This window comes from Macrotis lagotis, chromosome 2 (genome assembly GCF_037893015.1).
Source record: "Macrotis lagotis isolate mMagLag1 chromosome 2, bilby.v1.9.chrom.fasta, whole genome shotgun sequence".
Classification (NCBI taxonomy): domain Eukaryota; kingdom Metazoa; phylum Chordata; class Mammalia; order Peramelemorphia; family Peramelidae; genus Macrotis; species Macrotis lagotis.
Window position 1 is genome coordinate 334,643,824 of NC_133659.1, and position 24,666 is coordinate 334,668,489.

Sequence of the window (24,666 nt, forward strand, 5' to 3'; positions counted from 1 at the left end):
AATAAACACAGAAAAGCCAAGACAGCCTCATGTGAACTGATGCAGAGTTAGGACGATGTCAACAGTGAGTATAACGTATATGGACAGAATAACAACATAATGATGAAAACTGAATGTTGTGGTATTACAAGCTCTGAGTTTGGTCCCAAGGAAGAACTAGGAGCAGGCATTTCCAGAGGTGGAGCACCATGGATATGAACTACTACACGTAATGTCAAGACTTTTCCCATCTTTTCATTAATTCTGCCAAAATGTTTTTTCTTGTTATAAAGGGCAGGTTCTCTGGGAGGAAGGAGGGAAGAAGGGATATACTGGGAAATGTAGGTGGTAGTTTGTTTTTTTTTAGTAAGCCCCTCATGTGATCCAGCTCCTGTCCTGAGCACTGGGGAAGTAAAGAAAAGTTTAGGAGAGTCCCTGCTCCCCCAGAAGTTTGTGGTGAGATGGGGGAGACAGTCAGCAAACCCCTCTGTGCACACAGACTTTGTTGGAGGGAATCACTGAGAGAAGACACTGGGATTGAATGACATCAGGAAGGGCTTCCTGGAGGGATCTGGGAAGGAAGGCAGGGAAGCAAGTGACTGGAAAAGAAGAGGAACCTACAGCCTGTGAAAAGACACGATACTGATACAGTTTTTATTTTAAAACACAATCCAACTGAATTTTGCATCCCCTCTATTCCCTGCCTGTGTTCTCACCAAAGCACAGCTTTCAAGGCAGATTTTGTCTTGACCTTGTTCAAGAGCACCGTGGCCTCAATGGTCACTGCATCTTAGAAGTGATGGAAACATGGCCCATCAGCAGGCTTGGCAGCCTGAGGTTTCTGGGGGCCTCGACACAGGTGTCCTCTCAGAGGCCAATTCATGGATGAGTTTCGGGTTGGGCTGGGGATCGGGGCAGCAGCATTTGAACTAGAAAAGAATCAAGGGAGCCACAGAACCAGAGAGGGCAGGGTCTCATCTTCCCCACCCCAGAGAGATAATGGTCAGAGTCTTTTCTTCCAACTCTCCAGAGATGCAGCTGTCTCAGGAAACTACTCCAGCTCCTCACAATCTCCCCGGTCATGAAATCCGTCTGAAGGGCCAAGCGAAACCTCTGGCTGCCAACCCGCGCCTGCCTCTCATTGTCCAGTCCTCGGAGGCCGCACCCGTCAACCTTCCTGTGTCTCATTACGGGCTCTGAGACTTATTAATTAGCTGTTGTGCAGCCTCAAGCTCATCCTTCCAGTCTATTCTGAGCCAGATGCTGGGTGGGGCTTTGAACCATCTCTCTCCTCCTGTTTCTGTCAATTTGCTCCCATCCTGGGCTACCACAGGGCTCGCAATTCCATTTACAAAATCACTTCACTCATTCTTATTCACTTCAAGAGTATCTGATGGGGGCAGCTAGGTGTTGCAGTGGATAGAGCACTGGCCCTGGAGTCAGGAGGAGCTGAGTTCAAATCCGACCTCAAACACTTCATAATTACCTAGCTGTCTGGCCTTGGACAAGTCACTTAACTCCATTTGTCTTGCAAAAAAAAAAGAGTATCTGATGAATGTTGGGACATAGGAGGGCTCAACCAGGATTATAACTCCCTGGACTCGATGAATTTGCTGTGTGTGTGGCCCTACCCCCATCCCCTTCTCTGTGTCTCCCTCTCCCTCCTGGCTCTCCTCTGCCCTGCTGAACACTCCTCTCCTGCACAAATCCTCCTCCGGGGCTCTGGCCAAGACCCTGCTCTTCCTAAGTTCCCAAGAATAGATGACCATCTCCATGCTAATGATTCTTAGATTTATTTATCCAGCCCTAACCTCTGTCTTGGCTTCTGGACATTTCAAATTATTCATATACAGATATAGATGTATCTCAAACTAAACTCACTCTCCTCCTCTTTTCCCAACTTCCCTACTCCCTACACATCATCTCTCATTTACACTTCCTCCTCCCCTGACAGTGGACGGATGAGGGGTAGGTCTTCACCTGCCCATGCCCAACTACGGCTATAGCTGCTGAGGGGAGGGTTTGTTTGCCTCAAGATTCTCTCCACTTCCAACCTCCAACTGTCAAAGCCTGGGTCTCACTAGGTCACCTCCTTATTCAAGAAACGCCACTGGTTCTCTATGGTCCAGCATGCAATAGAGCATCCTCCACCTGTCATTCAAAATCCCTTCCTCCCTTTCCTTCCCATTCTTTGTGATCTGCTGGCCTCAGAGCTGTTTTTCCCACAAGCTATTTCCTGGCCCAGCTCCCATGTCTTTTCACGGGCTGTAGGTGCCTCCTTTTTTCCAGTCACTCCCCACCTTCCTTCCCAGATCCCTCCAGGAAGCCCTTCCTGATGTTGTTCAATCCCAGTGTCTTCTTTCAGTGATTCCCTTCAAAGTCTGTGTGCACAGAGAGGGGTTTGCTGACTGTCTCCCCCATCTCACCACAAATTTCTGGGCGGGGGGCAGGGACTCTCCTAAACTTTTCTTTACTTCCCCAGTGCTCAGGACAGGAGCTGGATCACATGAGGGGCTTACTAAGTGAGGGCTGATCTGACAAACAACTCTTGACATGTTGACTAACAAGGCTTAAATGAAGTTGTGATGAGAGATTGGCCAGTCAGGATCAGCAGGAAGGCTGAGGTCTAAGCCCCTTGGTTAAGTGGTCTTTCTGGGTCATTTCCCATATTGGATCCCATTTTCTTCATCTATAAGACTTGATGATGTCCAAAGGCCTTGTCTAGTTCTCAAGTATGATCCCATTCAGGAAGCGCACCTAGAACAGGATGCACAAACTAACCACACTTTTTGCAGGGGTTCCAGCATCTTCACACAGTTTGATGATCGTCCATTGGGGCAGAAGTGTTTAGGATGAATTTGACCAGAATTAGTCCAGCTGCTTGTGGCAGACTCAGGTCTAAAACATAAAGGATGACCCCCCCCACCTGCAAACACCTGCAGAAGGCCCAGCAGGACCTCCAGTCTGGGGGACTCACCGAGTCAATTTTCATCTCCACGTATTTTTTCAGTTTATTATCAGGCCAAGACTTTCACTAGTTCTGTCTGCCTGGCTTCACAAAGCACTATTGTATGTGTGATGTCATTGAACTGTTAAGAGGCCAGTACCGTTTTCTTTTATTAAATTTGATTCAGCCGTTCCTCGGGGTGGCTGGGCCAATGGCAGCCTGTCCACATTAACCTCACCGAACTCAGGGAAAGACAGTGTGAAGAGAAGCTTTCTGCCATCCTCCCATAAGCCAAAGTGCCTTGGCAACTATTTGTGGAGGGATTCCCAGGACTCTGAAATCTGCGGGGAGGAAGCTGTGTGACCTCAGTCTGTGGTGAAGAGGCAGGAGAAGACTGTTTGTCAAGGGGAGGGGGAAGAGAAGGAAGGGTAAGAGAAAAATGTGGAACTCATAAGTTTGCAAAGAAATGAATGTTGAAAACGATTTTTGCACATCACTGAAAAATAAAATAAAATAAAGTGGAGAGGGGAAAGGAGAGGAGAGGGTTCATTTTACAGACTCGGTGTTTAAATCTGTAACTTTGTTTAACCATGAGAGCACTGAAGGAAGTAGAGATAATGAATCTATTTGACTAAGAGGCCATAAAGATTGTTCTATGTTAGCAATGATTTCGATCTGCCTTGTTAACCTCTGTCCTAGAGCTGGCCCACTGGTATTGGCCTCTCCTCACTGGAGGATGTGAAAGTCCTGCCGGCCATGAGGGGCAAGGCAGAGGTGAAGGGAGGTGAGAGCTGTAGCCTTCCCCTGCCACCCCTCCAGGAACTCTTCACGTTTCGAGTGCCGCTTCCAGTTTTGAGCAAGAAGATGGAAGCAGCCGATGCCCTTGAGGTGCGTGAGGAGAGACGAAGACATGAGAGGAGCAGCAGTCTCATCCTGTCCACATCCCTGGCATGATACTCTATAGACTTGGGGAGTTTTCCCTGGCTCATGATCAAAGCCCCAATCACACCGCTCACACATTCTGCAGGAGTCCAAAGATGACCTTGAGTCCCCTTCAAGGGATCCTCAGTTAATTTCTCCCACAATACAGAATCCTCTGAAAACCAGTTTAGGTTGAACTCTAAAATAATGTACTGGGCTGGAAATACCCTGGGGTTCTCTGGAACACCCATAACTCTTAATTAAGGGACTTGTCAATGGGCCCAAATGTGAAAAATAAGATTGCTTATGTAAACAAACTGTTTTTCAGGCTTCTTTTGAAAGCTGACCTTGGCCAACATCCAACATCCTAAGGACCTTTAAAGGGTGCATTTTTTCCAGTGATGGCAGAAACCCAAGAGCTAACCTGCTCACTGTTGTTCTAAGTTTCAAAGGCAAACTCAATGTGCTAAAGTGTAAAACCGAATTCAACTTCCTAGGGTCCTGTGAGTTCACAAAATAATAATGAAGCAGAGCTGAGGCAATGTGAAGAGGGTGGAAAGAATAGAGCAGAAGGCAGGAGGTTTTTCTCTCAAGGCCTGACTCTACTGGAGGAGGGAGTGGGGTTGGAATTCAGAGCTTCATCACCTGGACCCCTCCACGCTCACCCCCACCCCTTTAGCAGTTTAGTAGTGAAATTCATGGGCCTATTCCCAGAATCATGTTTTCAAATGCCTAAAACCCACAAAGGAAATCCCTTTGAATGAAATCCAGTGATTGACACCTGGATCCCATCCTTTCCCATCTTGGTTCAGTCCAACTTTTCACAACTCCATTTGGGGTTTTCTTGGCAAAGACAACTGGAGTGGAGTTTAAATGCAGAACAAAATTTATCTTCAACTTTTAAAAGTTGTCTTGGGTACTATGGTTTTTTTGTTTCTATTTGATTCTTCTTTCACAACATGATTAATATGGATCTATGTTCAGCATGGTTATACATATATAGCCTAGATTAGATTGCTTTTGGGGTGGGGGGGGAAGGAAGGAAGGGAGAAAAATAAAACTCAAAACCTAGCAAAAAATTGATTGCTGAAAGCTACTATTGCATGTAGTCGGATAAATAAATAAAATATTTCCTGGGGGGAAAAAAGATACAAAAGTGCTTTGCCATTTCCTTCTCCAGCTTATTTGGTAGATGAGGAAACTGAGGCAAATAGAGTAGAATGACTTCCCCAGGGTCACACAACTAGGAAATGTCTAAAGTCACAATTGAACACAAGAAAATTAGTTTTCCTAACTCCAGGTCCAATATTCTACCCATGAGCCACCTAGCTGCTCCATTCTTCTGTGAGGGGGGGGTGTCAATTTTATAACACACCAATGAAAAACTGAATCCTATGATATATTCAGTTTTTTAATGGCTTATTTTTCCCATTTGCAAATTTATGAGCTTCAATTTTTTTCTTGTTTTTGTTTATTTTTTTTTGGCAAGGCAATGGGATTAAGTGACTTGCCCAAGGTCACACAGCTAGGTAATTATTAAGTGTCTGAGGCAGAATTTGAACTCAGGTCCTCCTGACTCCAGGGTCTGTGCACTATCCACTTTTTTGTTTTGTTTTGTTGTTGTTAAGTTCCACATTTTTCTGCTACCCTCCCCATGGCGGCAAACAATCTGGTAAAAGTTGTACATACAATCATGTTTACCATATTTCCCTATCAGTCACACCGTGAAAGAGGAATGAGAACTAAGGGCAAAGAAAAACTCATGACCAAGAAAGGAAAAGCATCAAAGAACTTTTAAAAGGGAACAGTGTCTGCTTTGCTCTGCATTCAGATCCACAGCTTTTTCTCTCTGTGGATGATGTGGGTGGCGCTGGCCATGGCAGGTCCTGGATCTCCGAACTGTACCCACCCAAGTACTATGTTCAGCCAAAAGATGGAGCCCCAGTCACTAGCAGACCTAAAATGTGGTTTCTATATTTAGAATGGCTCTAATGCAAATAGTGAGCCCTGGAATGGGCAGGATAACCCAGGAACTGCTCCCAGGGTCCTTGGGAAATTCGGGACAGGCACCCGTTGGGGATGAGAGGTGTTCTAAAAAGGTTTAGGATGCTGGGTACTAGAGACATATTCTGACTTGGCTCTGTGGATGCCAGGAGAAAACCAATACTTGAGAAGCACTGATCCCACCGATTATTTCTTCTGGGCCTCCAAACAACCCTGGGAGGCAGGGCCACTCATCCTCATTTTACAAAGAGAGGGGAAGTGCCTTGCCCAGGCAGGATCTGAATTCAGGCCTTCCTGACAGGCCCAAGGCTCCAACCACCATCCCTGGCAGCAGCATCACAGCAGGAAGGGCTCCAGCAAGGCTCTCTGGAGAACTCAAGCCCATCTAACCCAGAGAGAAGGGCATGGTATCAGAGCACTCTGCAGAGAAGCTGGCCAGGCCACATCCCATCAAGGGCATAAAAGGCAGGGCAGGCCATACCACTGTCCTCCCTCCCGGCCATCCACCAGGCTCTGGGCAGAACAGAGATTCAATCCTGGGGTTCCCTGGCCTTCCCATTACACTTGGCTACACGGACTGGCTGGAGGAGGCCTCCCTCCTCCTGCAAAGGCTGCCCCTCTTAACTCAAGGGGGAAACTGGAGAGATCCAAGGATTTTCATTTAACACCCCTCTCTAGGTCAGTGCTCCCCCTCTGTCCAGGACGTCTGGCCCCACACTGCTTCTTCCTAAGCTTGACCTACTGAGAACTTGGGGACAGGAAAGAAATCTAGAACCCCCAAAAGCTGCTTTGGAGAGTCCTCCTGAGGGGGTTAAGAACCTTCAGTGTAAAATGCAGGCAATTTAAATCTCTCTCACACCCAAGCCTCAGAATGTCCCCAAACTCTCTGGGGCAAACGTTGCCAGTGCTCCTATTACCTGATTTTACCCACGAGGAAACCAAGGTTCATAAAGGTACCCTACTTGTCCAGAACCAGATAAACTGTGGCGCCAGGATTGGAACCCAAGGCTCTCCTCAGTCCAAGTCTGACGCACTTCCCGTTGATAACGATAAAGACAAGAAGCATTTCCACAGTGCTTTGAGTACTCAGCAAACATGACCTGAGTTACCCTCCCAATAGCCCTGAGACCCAGGTGCTCTTAGTAACTCCAAGTTACAGATGAGACAAGGGAGGCAGAACTGCTTGATGACTTGCCCAAGGTCACACTGCTGGCAATGGTTGAGGATGGATTTGAGCCCAGATCTTTCCATCCACTGCATCACTAGCCGCCTAGGGCATCAACAGCCAAATCACATCCCACTTTCACATTTCACATGTTAAGGAATTGCCCACTCTTATCCTATGAAGAATTAACTGTGCTGTGACTGAAATGGAGGTATTCCTTCTATCTACTGCTTCTTGGAAGCAGCACCCCAGAGGTGACAGAGACAAAGCTGGCCTTGCAGAGCTCCTTTCATGCACAATCCTGGCAGGATTTTGAAACTTCTTTGCTAAAATCACAGACTCCTTGGAAGATGAGATCCCTCCCAGGAAGCCTGGCCCTTCAGGATGGGAGACAAACTCCCTCAGCACTAGCGGGACCAGAACAAGCTGTGTCTCAGGCACTGATGTTGGGGGCACCCTCAGCCCAGGCTCTGCAGGGTACCTTCTCAGCAAACTGCCTGGGACTTCCTAAGAAGTTTGCCCCCACTGAGTTCTCCTGAGTGTTTCCCAGCATCCATTCCTGGGAGCCCAGGAGTCCAGGGAGGTGGTCACTCACATAAGGACACATGGCTAAGGTTGAAGTTGAGATTCTGAGTGTAGCTCCGGGCTCTGCATTCAGGACTCTGGCCACTGCATCTCACTGCCTGCAGTTCAGACTACTTTATAGAATGGTTCCATCTCAGAATCAAGAGGGATTCTTCAAAAGGTCTTGTCGAACTCCCCCCCCCCCCCGAATCAAAGGACCCGGGACAGACAACAGACAACATGGATACTGTCACGAAGGAATCCCTAGCTGGGTGACCACAGGTAGGCCACTCAAGCCCCACTCTGCTCATCTGGAAACAAGATCACGGAAAATGCATTCCCAAAATCTTAGAGAGGTGCAAGGGCAGTGGTGTAAGACTACCCCAAGAGATGGATGGTCAGAAAAGGAGAGGAACTGGTGATGATCCCTGCTACCCACAGAGCAGCAGAGCCCCTGCCATGGGGAGGCACTGACATCCAGAAGCATTCCTTGGGAGCCCCCAGCATCCCAATCAGGGCCTGGGATCAACCATCCTCACACTCACCATGCAGGGGGAAGATCTTTCCCAGTAGCAGCAATTGGGGCAAGGGCACCTTCAGGGAGGTAAGAAACAATCTTGCCCAACTGGTTTTCTATTCTCCAGGACATGTGTTCCTCGAGCCTGTTGTATTAAAAGCCAGCACAATAGCAACCAATGAAAAGAGGTCCCAAGGAGGAAGCAAGCTAGCATGAGTCACTGAGGCCATTTTTCAGGCCTCAGGCCCCACACTGTCAAAGAAGGTAAGTGCAGGGTGGCTAGGTGGTGCAGTGGATAGAGCACCAGCCCTGGAGTCAGGAGTACCTGAGTTCAAATTTGGCCTCAGACACCTAATAATGACCTAGCTGTGTGGCCTTGGGCAAGCCACTTAACCCCATTTGCCTTGCAAAAACCTAAAAAACAAAAAACAAACAAAAAAGTAAGTGAATTATCCGGACCCTAAGGCTCCTTTCAGCCCCCATCTCAAGGACTCTGAGTGGTGAGTGGCAGCATGAGATAGATAGTCTAGCCTGGGTGGGGCACTCTGTAATGGCTAGATATGGGACTCCCAGAGACCTTAGGAATGATCTCATCCAAGCCCTTATTTTATAGAAAATCCAGGCCCAAAGTGCTTCTCCAGTTTAACTGTAAGCAACAGATCTCTTTTTACCAAATCAGTCCCTTGCTTATCTGTCCATACAAAAATAAAGGCTTAAAAAAAATAAACATAGAACAAAAGCACTTTGATTTCACTCAGGGTTATAACTGCCAAAGAACCAGGATAAAAACAATCATTTTTATTAGGACTAATGTCCAGATGTGGGAGTTTAGAAAAAAAGACCAGACAAAATGATTACAAGGGACAAATGTCCAACAGGACAATTTTCAAAAGTTTCCTGACTCCCCCCCACACACACACTGTAATGTGCCTTAATAATAAGGGAAAGATAGAGCTCAACCTCCAACCAAATCCAGGAAAACAAGCCACTTCTGGCCCCATCCTGCTCCTCTGTCTTCCCAGACACAATGCTTCAGGGTAACAGACATGGGGGGGGGGGTGGCAGAGGATGCCAGGAAAGAGGCCCTAGACCCGGTAAGCACAAGGCCTCAGCTCCAACTCCACTTTGGTTGTTTCACCTGGGCAGGAAGGCCTTGGGCAAATCCTTGAGCCTCAGTTTCCTCATCTGCAAAGGAGGAGGTTGGACTAGATGGTCTCCCCTGGGTCTCCTTAACCTGCAGGTTTATATCCTATGGGGCCTGGGACAGTAGATAGAGAATCAAATATAAAGAGCTCTTCCACGGCAAGTGTATTAGAGGAATAGAGCCAAGGCCAAGGGAGCAGACAAGGCTCCAGGCACTGGCAGAAGGGGCAGTATTCTCACTAGACCCTGAAGACAAGAGCAAGTCCAAGGGGGTAGCAGGGGGAATACATAGCAAACAAGGCCTGTTTTCAATGATGATTTATATGAATGAAAACAACTGAAACAACTGTTTAACTACTGGATCACTGCCTCTCATTGTGTTCGATTCACAGCCCACAACTGGCTTGGACTCCCTGAAGGTCAATGTAGAGGGCTCTTTATCCATCCACCATCCCTACCCCCAAGTGAAAGGGAAGGAACACATATTTTCTCATAAGGATTCCATTTTGTCTAAAAGCCTAGGGGAATTTGGGTCAACAATATTCATATAAGTGGTTCTTTTAAATCATCTCAATAATTATTGTAACTATTTTGTTGTCAGAGAGACAGGTAACTCAAAAATGAGCAGGAAGGCATGTTTGGAGTAAAGTCAATTCTAAGTCACTGAAATATCTTCCACATAGTTTTCAAAAATGATGAGACCTATAAAAATCCTTTTTGGACCACTGAGTCTGGTTGGACCTTCACTTGTTATGTCCATGGTCAGTCCTCACCTCTTTGTGGGCTTTCCAGCTCAATGGCCAAGAAGAAGGTGAACTGATGTTGGCCCAACACATCATCTGTTTTTCCTCAGTATCCTCTCTTCAAAGGCACCCAATTCAATGATCATTTTTTATTATCATTCTCCTGACTTGGACACCTAACTCTATTCTTTTTTTTCTTCAAGTCATTAAGTGTCTGAGGCCAGATTTGAACTCAGGTACTCCTGACTCCAGGGCTGGGGCTCTATCCACTGCACCACCTAGCCACCCCAACACTTAAATCCAGACTACTTCTTCCTCCTTCCTACACTTTCTTACCTTGGATTCTATGATATAGAATTCTCTTTTTCATCTCCTACATTTGATTATATCATTGATCATATTATTACCCCTATTTCTATGAATTTTATTTTTAAGAATATTTTTATCATCCAAATTTCTTGTGTCCCCCCTACCCCACTTTCAGAAAATCATATATAACAAAGAAAAAAAAAGATGAGTTTAATTAGTAAAAATATTGACACAGTCTGAATAGATGCAAGGTTCCACAGCAATGGTCCTACCAGGCCTGAAGGGTGTCTCTTCCATTTTAAACACAGTCACCATTACAAAAAAAAAAAAAAAGATCTGCAGTGTGAGAAGTGGCATGTGTGAAAATGAATCTAGTTTGGGCCTTGGCTTGTCCAGTTAACAAGAACATTAAATATATGAGCCTGACCCTAGTGTAGACCAGTTAGGGTTTATATGCCTGCTGACTCACTCTGCCACTGCAGCCAGCCAGCCATTCTGTCACAGGGCAGGGTTGCAGTTAGGGGAGGGAAGGAGGCTGTTCGCCACAGAGTTCGATAGACCAAGACTGTATGATGGATTGAAGCAAAGTCCTTCCCCCTCCTACAGCAGTCCTTTCCCCTTTGGGCCAGTTGAACTGTTCTGTTCTTCCTTACATCAAACTTAATACCAGGTCAGGACTGAGAGGCTCTGAGTCTTCACTCAAACATATGCTGCACCAAGGCTCAGGTTATAGAGAATGGATTTTTTTAAGCATTCAAAATATGTGTTTACAGTCAAAAAGATTACTCATCTGGGTCCAAGCTAGTGGAGGATTGAGAGGTTGGTCCTTGGGCACCCAATAATTTCTTACTGCCCCTCCACACACAGTTGGCATTCTTCTGATACCACCTTCCACCAGGCTGAGTCATCTCCAGGTCACAGAAGAGGCTATGAAGGGAGGTCTCCCTCAGTGCCTTTAGGTCCTGGCCATCACCTGTGTTACTGGCAGCTGCCCACCTGTTCCCATTCTAATGGAAAGACTTCTAGTGAGCTCTTTCCAGGTAAAGACCGAGTTCAGAGTTATTGTTAAGGACAAGTCTTGACGCGAAAATCAGTCTCATCATAAGAACCATGAAGGAGGCCGAGGAAAAGCAGACCAACTCTAAGGATACTGGGTTCACAGGTATGCTGGCTCCAGATATCAAGGACTTTTCATTTCAATGATAAAGAGAAACCTGCCCTCTAACAGGTAAACCAGTTAAATTAATCAGTTTAAAAGAAAACCCCAAACTCCCCCGATTCCCAGTCTCTCATATCCAAAGACTTCCCAGACTCTTCAGAATAGTGCCCCAGTGCTCTCCTTCTACACATCCCAGAAGAGCTCACTTGCTCCAGAGATCATGATGACCAATGGGTAATCATCAAAACTGCCTGATATTGGTTAAGAAATAGAGTAATGGGGGTGGCTAGGTGGTGCAGTGGATAAGAGCACCGGCCCTGGAGTCAGGAGTACCTGAGTTCGAATCCGGCCTCAGACACTTAATAATTACCTAGCTGTGTGGCCTTGGGCAAGCCACTTAACCCCACTGCCTTGAAAAAACCTAAAAAAAATATATATATACCTAGACCAAATGACTAGAGTAATCAACTGACAAACTCCAAAGACTCTTAGTTTCTAGGATAAGAACTCACTATTTGATAAAAAAAAAAAAAAACTGCTGGGAAAACTAGAAGAGAGTATGGCAAAAGCTAAGTATAGACCACATCTCACTTCCTATACCAAAATAAGGCCAAAATGGGTGCAGAATTTAGTGTGATACCATAGACCAATGAACAGATCGAGAAACACTTTGAAATTTGTGGAAAGGGGAGAAATCTTTGATCAAAAAAGAAATAAAGTACATTATAAATTGCAAAATGGATGATTTTGACTATATTAAATTAAAATGGTTTTGCACTGATAAAATCAATGCAGCCAAGATTAGAAGGAAAACAGAAAGCTGGGAAACAATTTTCACAGCCAGAGGTTCTGAAAAAGGTCTCATTTCTAAAATACATAGAGAAATGAATCAAATTAATAAGGTTATATTAGTCAATCTCCTTTGAAAATAGCCAAGGACATATACAGGTGGTTTTCAAATGAAGAAATTAAAGCAATATATATAAAATCATATGGAAAAAATGCTCCCTTATTGATTAGAGAAATGCAAATTAAAACAATGACGAGGTACCACCTCACACCTATCAGGTTAGCTAAGACTAAAAAGGAAAATGCTCAATGTTGGAGAGACTGTGGGAAGATTGGCTCACTGATACACTGTTAGTGGAGTTGTGGAGCAATCCAATCATTCTGGAGAGCAATAAGGAAATGCCCAAAGAGCAATAAAACTGATTATGCCTTTTAAACCTAATAGCACCAATACTAGATTTATACCCAAAATAAATCATTAAAAAAATGGGAAAAGTCCCACATGCTCAAAAATATTTACAGCAGCTCTTTTAGGAGTGGCACAGAATTGGAAACAGGGGGAATGCCCATAAATTGGAGAGTAGCTGAACAAGTTATGGTATATGAATGTTCCATAAGAAACTATAAATGGTCAGACCCTAGAAAAAACATGGAAAGGATTACAGGAACTGATGCTGAGGGAAGGGAGCAGAAGCAAGAGATCATTGTACATATTAACAACTGAACTGATCAACTCTGATGGATGTAGCTCCTCTCAGCAGTTCAGTGATCAGGACAATTCTGAGAGATCTGTTATGAACAACACCATCCACATGCGGGGGGGGGGGGGGACAACAAAAAAACCACAGACTCTGAATGGATTTTACTTTTTAAAAACTGCTCTTATGTTTTTCCTTCCTATCCCATGATTTTCTTTCTTTTCCTTTAGTTATAATTCCTCATATAAAAAATGACTAAGATATAAACATGTTAAACACAAGCACAACTTTTACTGGACTGTTTGTTCACCACAGAGGGGGGAAAAAAGTGAGAAGGAAAAATGGTAGAAAAATGTGTTAACTTATAAATAGGCAAGTGGGCAAAAGCTGAAAAACCTTCATAACTCTCGGGGGGGGGGGAAGTGGGGGTTCTGTTTGTCTGGGGGAGTTTTGTCAGGGAAACTTGATTTTTCTTCTTTCTGTTACTCTGCCATGTTGACCCACCCTCCAACAAGCAACTTTCTTTTTTTTCTTTTAAAGGTTTTTGCAAGGCAATGGGGTTAAGTGACTTGCCCAAGGCCACACAGCTAGGTTATTATTAAGTGTCTGAGGCCAGATTTGAACTCAGGTACTCCTGACTCCAGGGCCAGTGCTCTATCACTAGCTGCCCCCAACAAACAACTTTCAAAGGAAGTAATCCAAACTATCAAGAGCATGGGAAAACATGCTCCACTCACTAATAAATTAAAGAAATGCAAATTAAAACACCTCTCAGGTTTCACCTCATCCCCATCACACTGGTAAAATTGCCTCAGATAAGTTAAGTGACAAAATTAGAGGCCAAAGGCACATTACCTCTCAATTGATGAAGCTGTGTTTGGTCCTGTCATTTGGGCCCATGGTTCCAAAGCTACTATGTGGAACATACCCTTTAACTCAGTGATACCAATATGTGGCCTATATCCCACAGAAAGAAACAGATGTACTCATATACACAAAAATATCGACAACAAGTATTTTTGTAGTGTCAAAGAACTGGAAACTCAGGGTGGGGGAAGGGGTGCCCATCCACTGGAGACTAGCTATACTGTCATTTGTTCAGTGGAATACCACTCAGTCTGAGGAAATGATGAAACTGGTGAGACTTGTCTGAGTTGATGCAGAGAGAAGAGAGCTGAACCAGGAGACCAATTAGATAACAAAAAGATTGAAAAGACTGACAACTTTGGAGGACTCAGGAATTCTAATCGATACAATAATTAACCAGGATTTGAGAGGACTGCCATGATGCCTCCCATCCTTCTCCTGAAAGATGCCTAATGAAATCTATGTGTTTGGATACAACCAAAATGGGCATTTGTTACAACTCCTTTTTTCCAATGAGGGACTGGGAGAGTGAGAAAAGGAAAGAAAATGAATATTTGTCCACTGGAAAAAAAATCTGGGGGCAGCTAGGTGGCATAGTGGATAAAGCACCTGCCCTGGAGTCAGGAGTACCTGGGTTCAAATCTGGTCTCAGACACTTAATGATTGCCTAGTTGTGTGGCCTTGGGCAAGACACTTAACCCCATTTGCCTTGCAAAAAAACAAAAAAAAAATCTGCCATCACAACATCTTACACACACTTGATCACACCCTGATCTCAATCTTGACTCACTTCCCACCCCCCCATTAGTCCAGACCAATGTTCCCTCTCACCTGGACTGCTACTCCGACTTGGCTTCCTTGTATCTAGTCTCTCCCCTCTCCAATCTAGTGGCCATCCAGCTGCCCAATGAATGTTCCTCAAGCACAGGTCCAACCACATCTCTCCCTTGCTCTTTCCAGAATGGTTTCACATGTACTTTGTTCCAACTGAATAGGCTATTCCCAGGCCTTGATATTCCATTTCTCATCTCTAAGCCTCTTAAGCATCCCTACCTCTAGTCAAGACCCAATTCAACCACCTCTATCAGGAGCTATTTCTTAAATGTCATTTTGCCGAAGGCACTTGAGCCACATATCCGTGCACATGTCAGCCTCCCCAGCCCCTGCAGAAGTGCGCTTCTCCAGGGCTGGGTCAAATTCATTGTTGCCTCTGTGTTCTCAGCACCTGTGAAAAGTACAGCCCCCACCCCCACCCCCACCCCCAGCACAGGAATTTCCTCAGGAAATGAAGAAAAAGATAGTTATTCAAAAATAAAAATCAATTATTGTATTTGATTATCAGGGTTGCATCTGACTTCAACAGGATTACAATTAAATTAAAAAAGAAAAGACTTGGGGCAGCTAGGTGGAGCAGTGGATAAAGCACCAGCCCTGGAATCAGGAGGACCTTAGTTCAAACCCAGCTTCTGACACTTAACACTTATTTAACTGTGTGACTCTGGACACCTGTCCAAATTGACACTTGTCACTTAGCCCCACACTAACTTGAGAGAGAGAGAGAGAGAGAGAGAGAGAGAGAGAGAGAGAGAGAGAGAGAAAAGACTGCATTTTCTATATTTGGACCTTGGCAAAAAGATTGAGCAAAGCAATTGTTTTCATCCTTTTATAGATGCAGTACTATTTTAGGTTATTATAGTAAACACTACGTATTGCTGAATTTGAGCCAGAAATTCCATTTTCCCTGTTGGAGGTTGGGGGGTGAGAGTGGTAATGGATGTGGTCTATAGGCTTCAGATAACTGGGCATTGTTCAATCAATAGTAAAAGAAAAGCCCCCAGTTCTGCTACTTCCCAGGCTAGAGCCCTGACCCATTCTGAAACAGGCTTCCGTGAGACAGTGTCCAGGACAGTTCTAGGAACCAGTTGTTTTATTCAGCTGAAATCTCCAGGAATCAGCATCTCTCTGAACTGACTATAAACAACTACCCTCCTTAAATAGGTGTGAGTTCACTTCAATGATAAGGTAAACATTACATAGGCCAGTCTGCCCTATTTCATAGGGAAATGCTACCACACTAGCCATGGTCAAATGATCCAAAGGGAGGCCCTCAGGTGACAGAGTCTCAAAGCAAATGGATAGGGTTTAATGGACCCTAGTCACAGGTTTGGTTGGGTTAAAGAGTTTCTTGTGACCTCTATCCAGGTCTAGGTGGAGGAGTCGTTCTTGAACCTTTACACTTATTCAGAAGCACAGATACCATTAAGTCATTGTGAAGAACTGACCAGCCAACAGGCCCCTGAGTGAAGGGAAGCAGTGGCATAGTCACTAAGTGCTGGGGATTCAAGGGTTAAGAGACAAGACCATGGCTTGGAAACAGAAGCAGCATATTTCAGAGCCCCTGGATTGGAGAGGCTTCAGGGCCAGCTCCATCATCCAGCTTTAGCCCCCACCCTACCCCAACAAACCCCTCCCCAGAGCTCTGCTCTGAGCAGGTAAACTTCTGTAGCATGCATTCATTCCACCTATTCCACTAGACTGGTGTGGAGTCCTTTGTTCGATGGCTGCCCATGGATGAGCAGCTACTAGAGGGGAAACTGAGGCAGAGCAGCTTCCAAAAGCCACAAAGTTTCACCCACAAAGACCACCCAGCATTCTCCTTCACCCCCTCTCTTTCTACAGTCTTGAAACTCTTATGATGCATTTTGTAGGTCTCTGGTCGAGCCAGCCTGGACATCTAAAAGGTCCCCCTGGTGACCAATGATGTTGTCCAGAATCAGGACCAAAAGTCCCACTGGTCAAGGAACTTCTGAGCCACATCAAAGAGAAGAAGACAAGTCTCACCTCCCAGAAGCTGTCACTGGAAACTTCAACGCCAACAGAATCATCATAAGTCACAGACATTTCTTCAAAAGTTGAGGAAGAATCCTCGAAGACTGAGGCTTAGAATCACTGGTGCAAGGTGTTCTACAAAAAAAAGGGGGGGTAGGGGGAGATGATGAGTTTATTGTGTGGATATTAGTCTCTAACTTTCAACGTAAAGAAGGAAAAGATAATTCCACTTCACAAATAATTTCCATTTCCTAGCCTGGTCTTCTTCCTAAATTCCCTTGAGAGGAGGGGAGAGGAGAGATGATAAAAAAGTTAAGAAATACCACATTTTATCCATCAACAACAGACTAGAATGAAACTTGACTGTTCAATATTTTCCTGGAAATGCCAAGGACATGAGAGAGAATAGAGAATAGAAAAACTTTTCAAGCAAAATTCTTCCACTCAGAAGGGATTACATGGGGTGTAATAGCTAAGGTTTCTTTCCCAGGTTATCATGCTTTCCCAGGCTTGCTCTCTTTCAGTCCTAAAGTTCAGAAAGAGACTCCAAAGGTGCCACCTGTCCTTGCTGTGGCTGTGACCTTGGGTCCGAGAAGCATCAAGACCAAGGAAGTCCTGGTTATACTACTGCCAATGACCACATCTCCTATACAAAGCCTCTAATTTTCTCCCCAAGCAAGACTGGTTCAGAAAAAAATGAAATCAATCAGCAACTGTGTAGTGAAGTGATGGTCCTGAAACAAACTCATTAATTCAGATTTTAAAACCTTGGAAAGAGTTTTTAATTAAAAGAAGTTAAGGAAATTTTTTTTTCCTCTATAAAGTATATGGAGATGAAGCCCATCTAAGCCACAAAGTTCAGAAAAAGGCTTTGCCAAGTGGGTATGGGGATCCTCTGGGGAGCTCTGGAAGCAAAGGGTGCCAGGCTGCTGAAGGAGGGGACTTGGCCTAGAAAGACTCACTGCATTTAACTGGCAATCTTAGGCCTTGAAAGGGTTCCTGTATTTTAAATACTTTGAAATAAGAGTCTAAACTCTGTATCATCTTCTCCCTGGAACGTTCTCCCCTTCCCCTCCCTCCACCATAGAGCCAAACTTGCCAGGCCTCAAGATTCCATTTCCAATCTCAAATCTGTATGAGCCCATCCCAGTCCATTGGAAGCCATTGGCCTTCCCTTTAACATGACCTTTTGTCTACTCCGTAGCTATCTTTGTACCTATGTTTATTTACCTGGAGCTCCCAGGGAGCAGGGACCAGACCTAGCTTCTCTGGAACCTGTGGCCCTCAGTGCAGAGGTTGTTCCATGACTAAGTGCTTGGCTTATAGACACACTTAGTAATATAAGTGTACTCTATGATTAGCACTTCTTAATTGCTTGAAGACAGAAATACAAAAGAGAAGCTGTCTCTGCCCACAGGGAACTAATACTTTCCTGGGAGATGGTGATATGTTCACAGATCACCAAACAGAGGGCATAAATAAACTGGAAGCTCATTCCAATGCTAGGGGAAGCCCCTGTGGCAGAATCTCCATCCTGATGGGCTTGAAACTCCAGAGGGGCTTTTATTTTCTGACAGAAGCAATGGGAGCCTTTGAAACTTCTTGAAGACAAGAGGGACGTTGTCCCCCCACAGACGTAGAGGGAAGGTCAATTTGGTAGCCATGTGTCAGAGAGGAAGCTACCGGAACAGCCCCAGAAAGCAATGGTGCCCTCCTAGCCAGGGAGACTTATGGCATGAGAAGAGAGAGGGACCCAAGGGAGAGGAAGGGAGTGATGGGGACAGTGAAGAAGAGGATGGTAGGCTGCAGACCAGGGCCAGTAGGAGAAGAGGTGGGCTTCAGAGGTCCGATTTAGACAAACGAGTTTGAGCTGCCTAAGGGACATAGAAGAGAGGTGGCACTGGAGTTCAGAAAAGGGACAGGGGCTGCCACAAGACAGGAGAGGAAGGAGGAAGGAGGCATGCACTGAGGAGCTGAATGTCTCTTGGGATGAGAGATGGTGGGAAGAGAAGGTGAGAGGGCCTGGGCATGTAGGGCCAGGACCTTCCCTCACATATTTTACATTTATAGAGGATATAAATAGCTCCAGTTGCATGGTTACAATAAATACATCGCTTCTTAAGGGCAACTGGCCTTAACAAAAATACCAACGACTCAATGGTTTCGTCATCTGAGTCTTTGTGAAATAAAGACAAAAGAAACTATGTGGAATATTAGCTAGGAGTTCAATAAAGCCTAAAAGGCCAGTGTGCCTTCCCTGATGGCATTTTCTCAGAATGCATTTCTCAGCCACTATTTTCTCCATTGACAACACCCCTAAAGGCAGATCCCCTGGACACCACAGTGGCACAAGAATGACTGTTGCATTCTTAGGTTTCTGTTCCCGAGCTTAATAAAATGTGAGGGATATAAACCTAACCCAACCAAGCCCAACAGCTCATGATCTAAGGAGCACAGGCTGGATTTTCACACCTTTGCCCTTGGAAAGTGGCACCTGCAGACCTCAGAGCTCAGTCCAATGGCCTAAGAGTCACCAGATCAGAGAAGAAACATGAAAATAAATGGTCAATAAAAACCAATTATGAAGCGAGTCCTCTGAGAGGTCCTACGTCTACCATATTTCTCGTGCCAATCCGTGGCAAATATGAGGGGGGGGCTGGCCAATAGTACAACCAGGTGGATGTAACACTGGATGAATAGCCAGACCCCAAAGGAGCAGCTAACAAGCTTCACATTGACCTAGAGGGTGGCCAGGGACATGTCTCAGACATCTGGCATTGGACCACTCCTATTTTTGACATTCTGAAAAGTAAATGAATAAAAGCTTAAATTACTTCTGATATTTATACCTGGGCCTAGGCAAGTCAGAGACCCTCTGGATGGCTCAGTTTCCTCAACTATAGCATTCATCAGACTTACAGATAACATGGATCTGGGGACAAAGACAACTCCCCTGAGTGGCAGGCCCCAAACACTGGTGAAACATAATGTCCCATTACAATCCATTGAGGAGGAGGTCCCCCTGGGAGAGGGCATAAGGTTCTCTGTCTTCCCTTGCTGTCTACCAATGGATTCGAGGGACCAGGCTCATCCACAGTGGAGGCATCTACAAAGAGCTAGTCTTGGCCATGGTGCTCTAGGTCCCTGAGCTAATGGAAGGGGACTACCAGGAGTTCCCCTGGTGGTGGTGGGGGGAAGCAATGCTCTTTGGATACGCTCCCTGGGAAAGATCAAGTGGGCAGTACTGCATCAATCACACTTAAGAGTCTAGTAGATGGAGTCTTATTTACTTCAGTGTTAGTTCCTTATCCTTACTTCAATATCTTCCTTAATTTACAAAAGGTTTTGTTGGGGGGCGGCTAGGTGGCATAGTGAATAAGCACTGGCCCTGGAGTCAGGAGTACCTGGGTTCAAATCCAGTCTCAGACACTTAATAATTACCTAGCTGTGTGGGCTTGGGCAAGCCACTTAACCCTGTTTGCCTTGCAAAAACATAAAAAAAAAAAAAAAAAAAGTTTTTGTTGGTTTTTCTTGGGCATGTGGGGAGAGGGTCAGATGGAGGGAATCATTACTCTGCGGCCTAGCTGCCACAGTCTTCATATATGACCTCAGTTCATTTAGGAAGCAATTTGCAAGTGACTTCTAGGTTCCTTTTACCCACTTACTCTCTAAGAGGGACCGAGGCTCAGTCACCACCACTTCCGGCTCTAAGGGCTACTTCTCTTGCTCCATCAGATCTGCTCCTTCCTGCTTCCTGTCTCTAGAAACTCTAACATCTCTAGTCCTCTGGGTCTGGCCTTGACCCCAAAAGTCAGGAAGGGAAGAGCTTCCAATGTAAATTCAGCACCCAGTCGGATCTCAGCCTAAATGTGAATGATGATCCTGATTGCCTGAAATAGCTCAGACTAGGACTCAGACCACTTTGTCTAAAATAAAAGTCCTAAAACCAGAGAAGATGCACTCCTGTAGATCCTAATCAAACTAGGCAGCATTTAATAAAGCACCCATAGAATTCTGGAAGCTCCATGCTAAAAGTTGAGGGTCAAAAGAAAGGCAAAAAGACACCCCTGCTCTCCTGAAGCTCAGTCAAATGGGGGAAATAACATGAAAACATGAAAACAGCCATACCAGAATGAAGAGGGATGAGGACAACATCTTCTAGAAAATGGGATTTGAGCTGGAAAAAGCTAGGAGGAAGAGATGGAGGGCATTCCAGGCAAGAAGCACAGGGGAGAGACAATGCCTGGAGAAGGAAGTTGCTATCAGTGGGGTGGGGGGAGGATGCTGTGGGACATGATGAGAAGTTAGGGGGAAGAAGGCTGGCAAAGTGGGAGGTGCTTGGACCCAATCAGAGGACTGGGTAGCTGCTCTCTTGGGGTGACTGAAGAGGGGGGGACAAGGTCAGACCTGGGCTTTGGGAAGATCCCTTTGGCAACTGAGGGAAGGATGGGCTGGAACAGGCAGAACCACAAGGAAGCTTCAACAATAGTTCAGGCCTGAGATGATAAGGGCTTGCAGCAGGGGAGGGAAAGGAGGAGAGAGGAGAAGCAGGCCATATGATTGCTCTTAGGTTTAAAATCACCTATTGTAAGGAGGTGTTACAAATAGACAGTTTTCTTCCATTATTTTGTATAATTGGGAGTTAAATAGGTTTTCCTTCTGAAGATTTCAAAGCATAACTAATATTTTTCTGATTAACTTGATAATATTTTGGGGAAATATATATGTGTGCTCCTTGAAGGGGCATCACCCTGAAGGGTGTTTTTTGGTATCACAGACTTAATCACAAAAAACTGATCAATGGAAAAGCTCTTCTTCTAGAACCAATGTCTTTCCAATTTCAGAGGATTGACACCAGCCCTGGCGTCTCTCTCAGATTACTCATAAAAGTTAAATGATAAGAAAAAGTTAAAAGCAGAAAAGTTCTTTTTTCTTGGCACAAGAAGCACAAATGCTCTCAATAATGGTTTCACCCAGACCTGATTGTAGGAACTTTCAGAATACCTCAGCTATTATTAAACCCTTATGACATTCACAAGGTCCAACCAGACCACATGCATCTGCTCCAAAAATGGCAGAAGCGCTCTATTCTCTTTATACATATTTCAGGTCCTGCTCAGCTGTTTTCCAAACTATTTCCAACCTCAAATTTCCTATGACTCTCAACCATGTCCTCCACATTTAGCCAAATTACTGAGATTACTGTGCTCTGGGCCTGGCCTGCCCTCTACTATCTCTATGTCCTTGCAAAAGGTGATATCCCTTGCCAGATGCGCATTTTTGTCTTCTAGATCTTGTATCTCTGTTCCAAGAGGAAGATGATTTCTTCCTCCTCATCCCCTACCTTTGTCTAGAAGTTATTTGATGGGAACATTTGCCATTTTTATCTTTTAATCCCGAGGGCTTCACATGGTCTTAGCATAAAGAGACACTGAATAAATGGTAACACAAATAGTAATACAACCAAAACATTGGACTCCATCTAGAACATAGAGCTGAGAATACAAGAAAGACTGAAGGTCTGAGTCAGAATTAAAAGCTAGATTTCTCTGAGGGCTAAGGCCAAATACTCAGCATCACTAGAGAGGCAGGAGAACACAGAGGAAGAAAAAATCATGCTCACTCAGCTGAGGAAGATAAGGGAGACTTCAAAAAGGAGCTAGCCTCTTTGTGAGATGCTGACAGAGGAGATTTTGCAAAAGGATCATTTAAGCAAAGCCACAAAAGGAGTAAGGTACTGGGCACAGTTTAGATACAACAAAGTGTTCATCTGTTTAAACTGAAATGGAAAACTCAAAGGGAGCAATGAACTAAAGGAAGGTTGAAGCCCAAGGAATAGGGCCTGGAATAGTATTCAGGGTCTTCATGAACCAGGAGGAAGAAGTGAAAAAACATTTCATCAAAAAATGACCAAAGCTGTGTTTCTGAGGATTAGCCTGGCAACATGCACATGACCGGGTGGAAGAAGGGAGGCAAAGTTGGGCAGCTACTGGCTCACTGGCAAGGGCACCAGCTTTGGAGTAAAGAGATGTCAGCTGTCATACATCCAATACCAAAAAGGAGTGATTAATGGACCAATGGCAATGAGATGACACCTCTAGTTGATCTACCCAATGATTGGTCCTTAGTTCTATGCTCTTTGACATTTTTAGCAATGACCTTGAAACTACAAATGACACATTTATTGAATTTTTAAATGACACACAGCCATGAAGGATATAAAGTTTTTCAAAAGATACAAATAGACAGATAGGTAGATAAATAGATGGAAGACAAATAGAGAGATACAGAAATATTGCTATCTAACTCAAAATCAGTAGTCACCGGAGCTAAAACAAAGGACAACATACCCAGTTTCCAAGAAATCCTAACAGCTAGAAATGAGATCCTGATCCTCCCCAGAAGCAGCAACACAAAATGTGGGGGTGGCCCAGTGAGGGACTGCCTCCAGTGACATGGTGACCCCTAAAACTACTTTGCTCTTCAGTCATCCACTTCAAACAGTGTCCAGGCAAGAAAGGTGCAGATGATGCCCCTGCTCTTCTTGGCTATATCTGCAATAATGCAGAAGGTATTAAGACTTTGAGAAAGGAAAACTTAGCCTGTTGCCTGGACAGGATATTTACTTTATTTTATTTTATTTTCCAGTTGACAGGTCAGGCCAATGCTCTCTTGGTCATTCCCCCAGGGAGACACTTCTCCAGCAAAAGTTGTCTCTACCGGGGTAGTGCAGCCTGTTTCATTATGGTGACTTGTCAAATAAAGGCTAGGGAACCTTTGGTCCTCAGGGACAGCAGGTCTGATGGTCTGTCCCCATTCATCCATTTTCCGTGTCTGAGGTGGGAGACATTTATCTCAATCATACACCTCCTCCTTTGTGCTGGGGCAACCTTCATGAGAGCTTCATCCTTCATGTTCAAGGTCGAGCTGGAGACAAGGTAGTGATCAAGACCTTGTGTCATCAGTAGGGATTGGAAACAAAGCGAAGCTCCACTTTAGGATGTCCCAAACCCTTGGAGCCTGAGCTCAGGAGTCAAGAGGACTACTACAGAAAACATGAAAGAATTGTTCTTTTCCATGATGAGCAGTTTAGACTAGTTCTCTATTGTTCTTGGATCAATGATTCAGCACAATACACCATGGCACCCTTGAGCTTGTGGAATACATGGGAGAAATAGTTATTCAACGGAATCATCTGATGTTGAAGCTAAAAGGGGCCTTAGAGATTATCTATCTGGTCCAATTATCTCAAGTTATAAACATGAACAAATGGCTGGTCCAAAGTGATTTAATGGCAGAGCTAAGGCTGGAATCCAGTTTCCCTGACTCCTCACCTCTTTACCAGACAATGAAGCCCTCTCAGTTCAGAAAAACCAAAGAAGGAAATAAATTCTCAAAGATCAAACTGGCATGGTGTGCCTCCATCAGGGCACTCAGGGCACCTAGCCTCTGAGGAAAAGAACCAATCTCCTCGTTTTACAGTTAGTGGGGAAAAAGCCAGAGAGGATGAACAAAAACATGGCCCAGATCAAACAGCAAAGAGGCAGAGAACCAGGTCCTGATCCTGATTCCTCTCACCACTGCTCCTCAATCCAAAAAACCCTCAATGCTGTCCCTATCACCACACAGTTCCAGTCCAATTTCCTGCCTATGGAGAAGCTGCTGGGTCAGCACAGTCCGAGTGCCATCAGGAAGCCAATCACTCCTGATCAGGCTGCTTTCCAAGGTAAATACAATGGGTATCTGTATGGTCCAGGCAGAGTTTGAAAAACTTCCTGTGTGCTACTGTCTAAACCAAAGGCTTTGAAGCTGTAGCCACTCTGAACAGACAAAGTCTGACATCACCAAATCATGATCTAAATCCTTGCATTGATTTCCTGAATTAAAAATCACTCCTCCTCCAAAGCCCCATTCACTAAACATTCATTATCGGCTTTTCCTGCCTCTCACTAGTCTTAGCCTGGTCTTCATCAAAGCTTGAAATCAAGAATGGAATTGTAATCCTAAGGCCATCAGTCCTGCTTTGTGAGCC

The 24,666-nt window shown here is 44.9% G+C and overlaps 1 protein-coding gene across 3 annotated transcripts in view; it reads right to left on the bottom strand.

Moving 5' to 3' along the window:
- PACSIN2 (protein kinase C and casein kinase substrate in neurons 2) overlaps nt 1–24,666 on the bottom strand; it is a 144,912-nt gene that overhangs the window by 24,980 nt on the left and 95,266 nt on the right. For all 3 annotated transcript variants that reach the window (XM_074227101.1, XM_074227098.1, XM_074227099.1), the window contains one exon: nt 16,647–16,769. In XM_074227101.1, coding sequence (XP_074083202.1) covers nt 16,647–16,706 — 60 coding nt within the window. In that variant the 5' untranslated portion in view covers nt 16,707–16,769. The remainder of the gene's footprint in view (nt 1–16,646; nt 16,770–24,666) is intronic.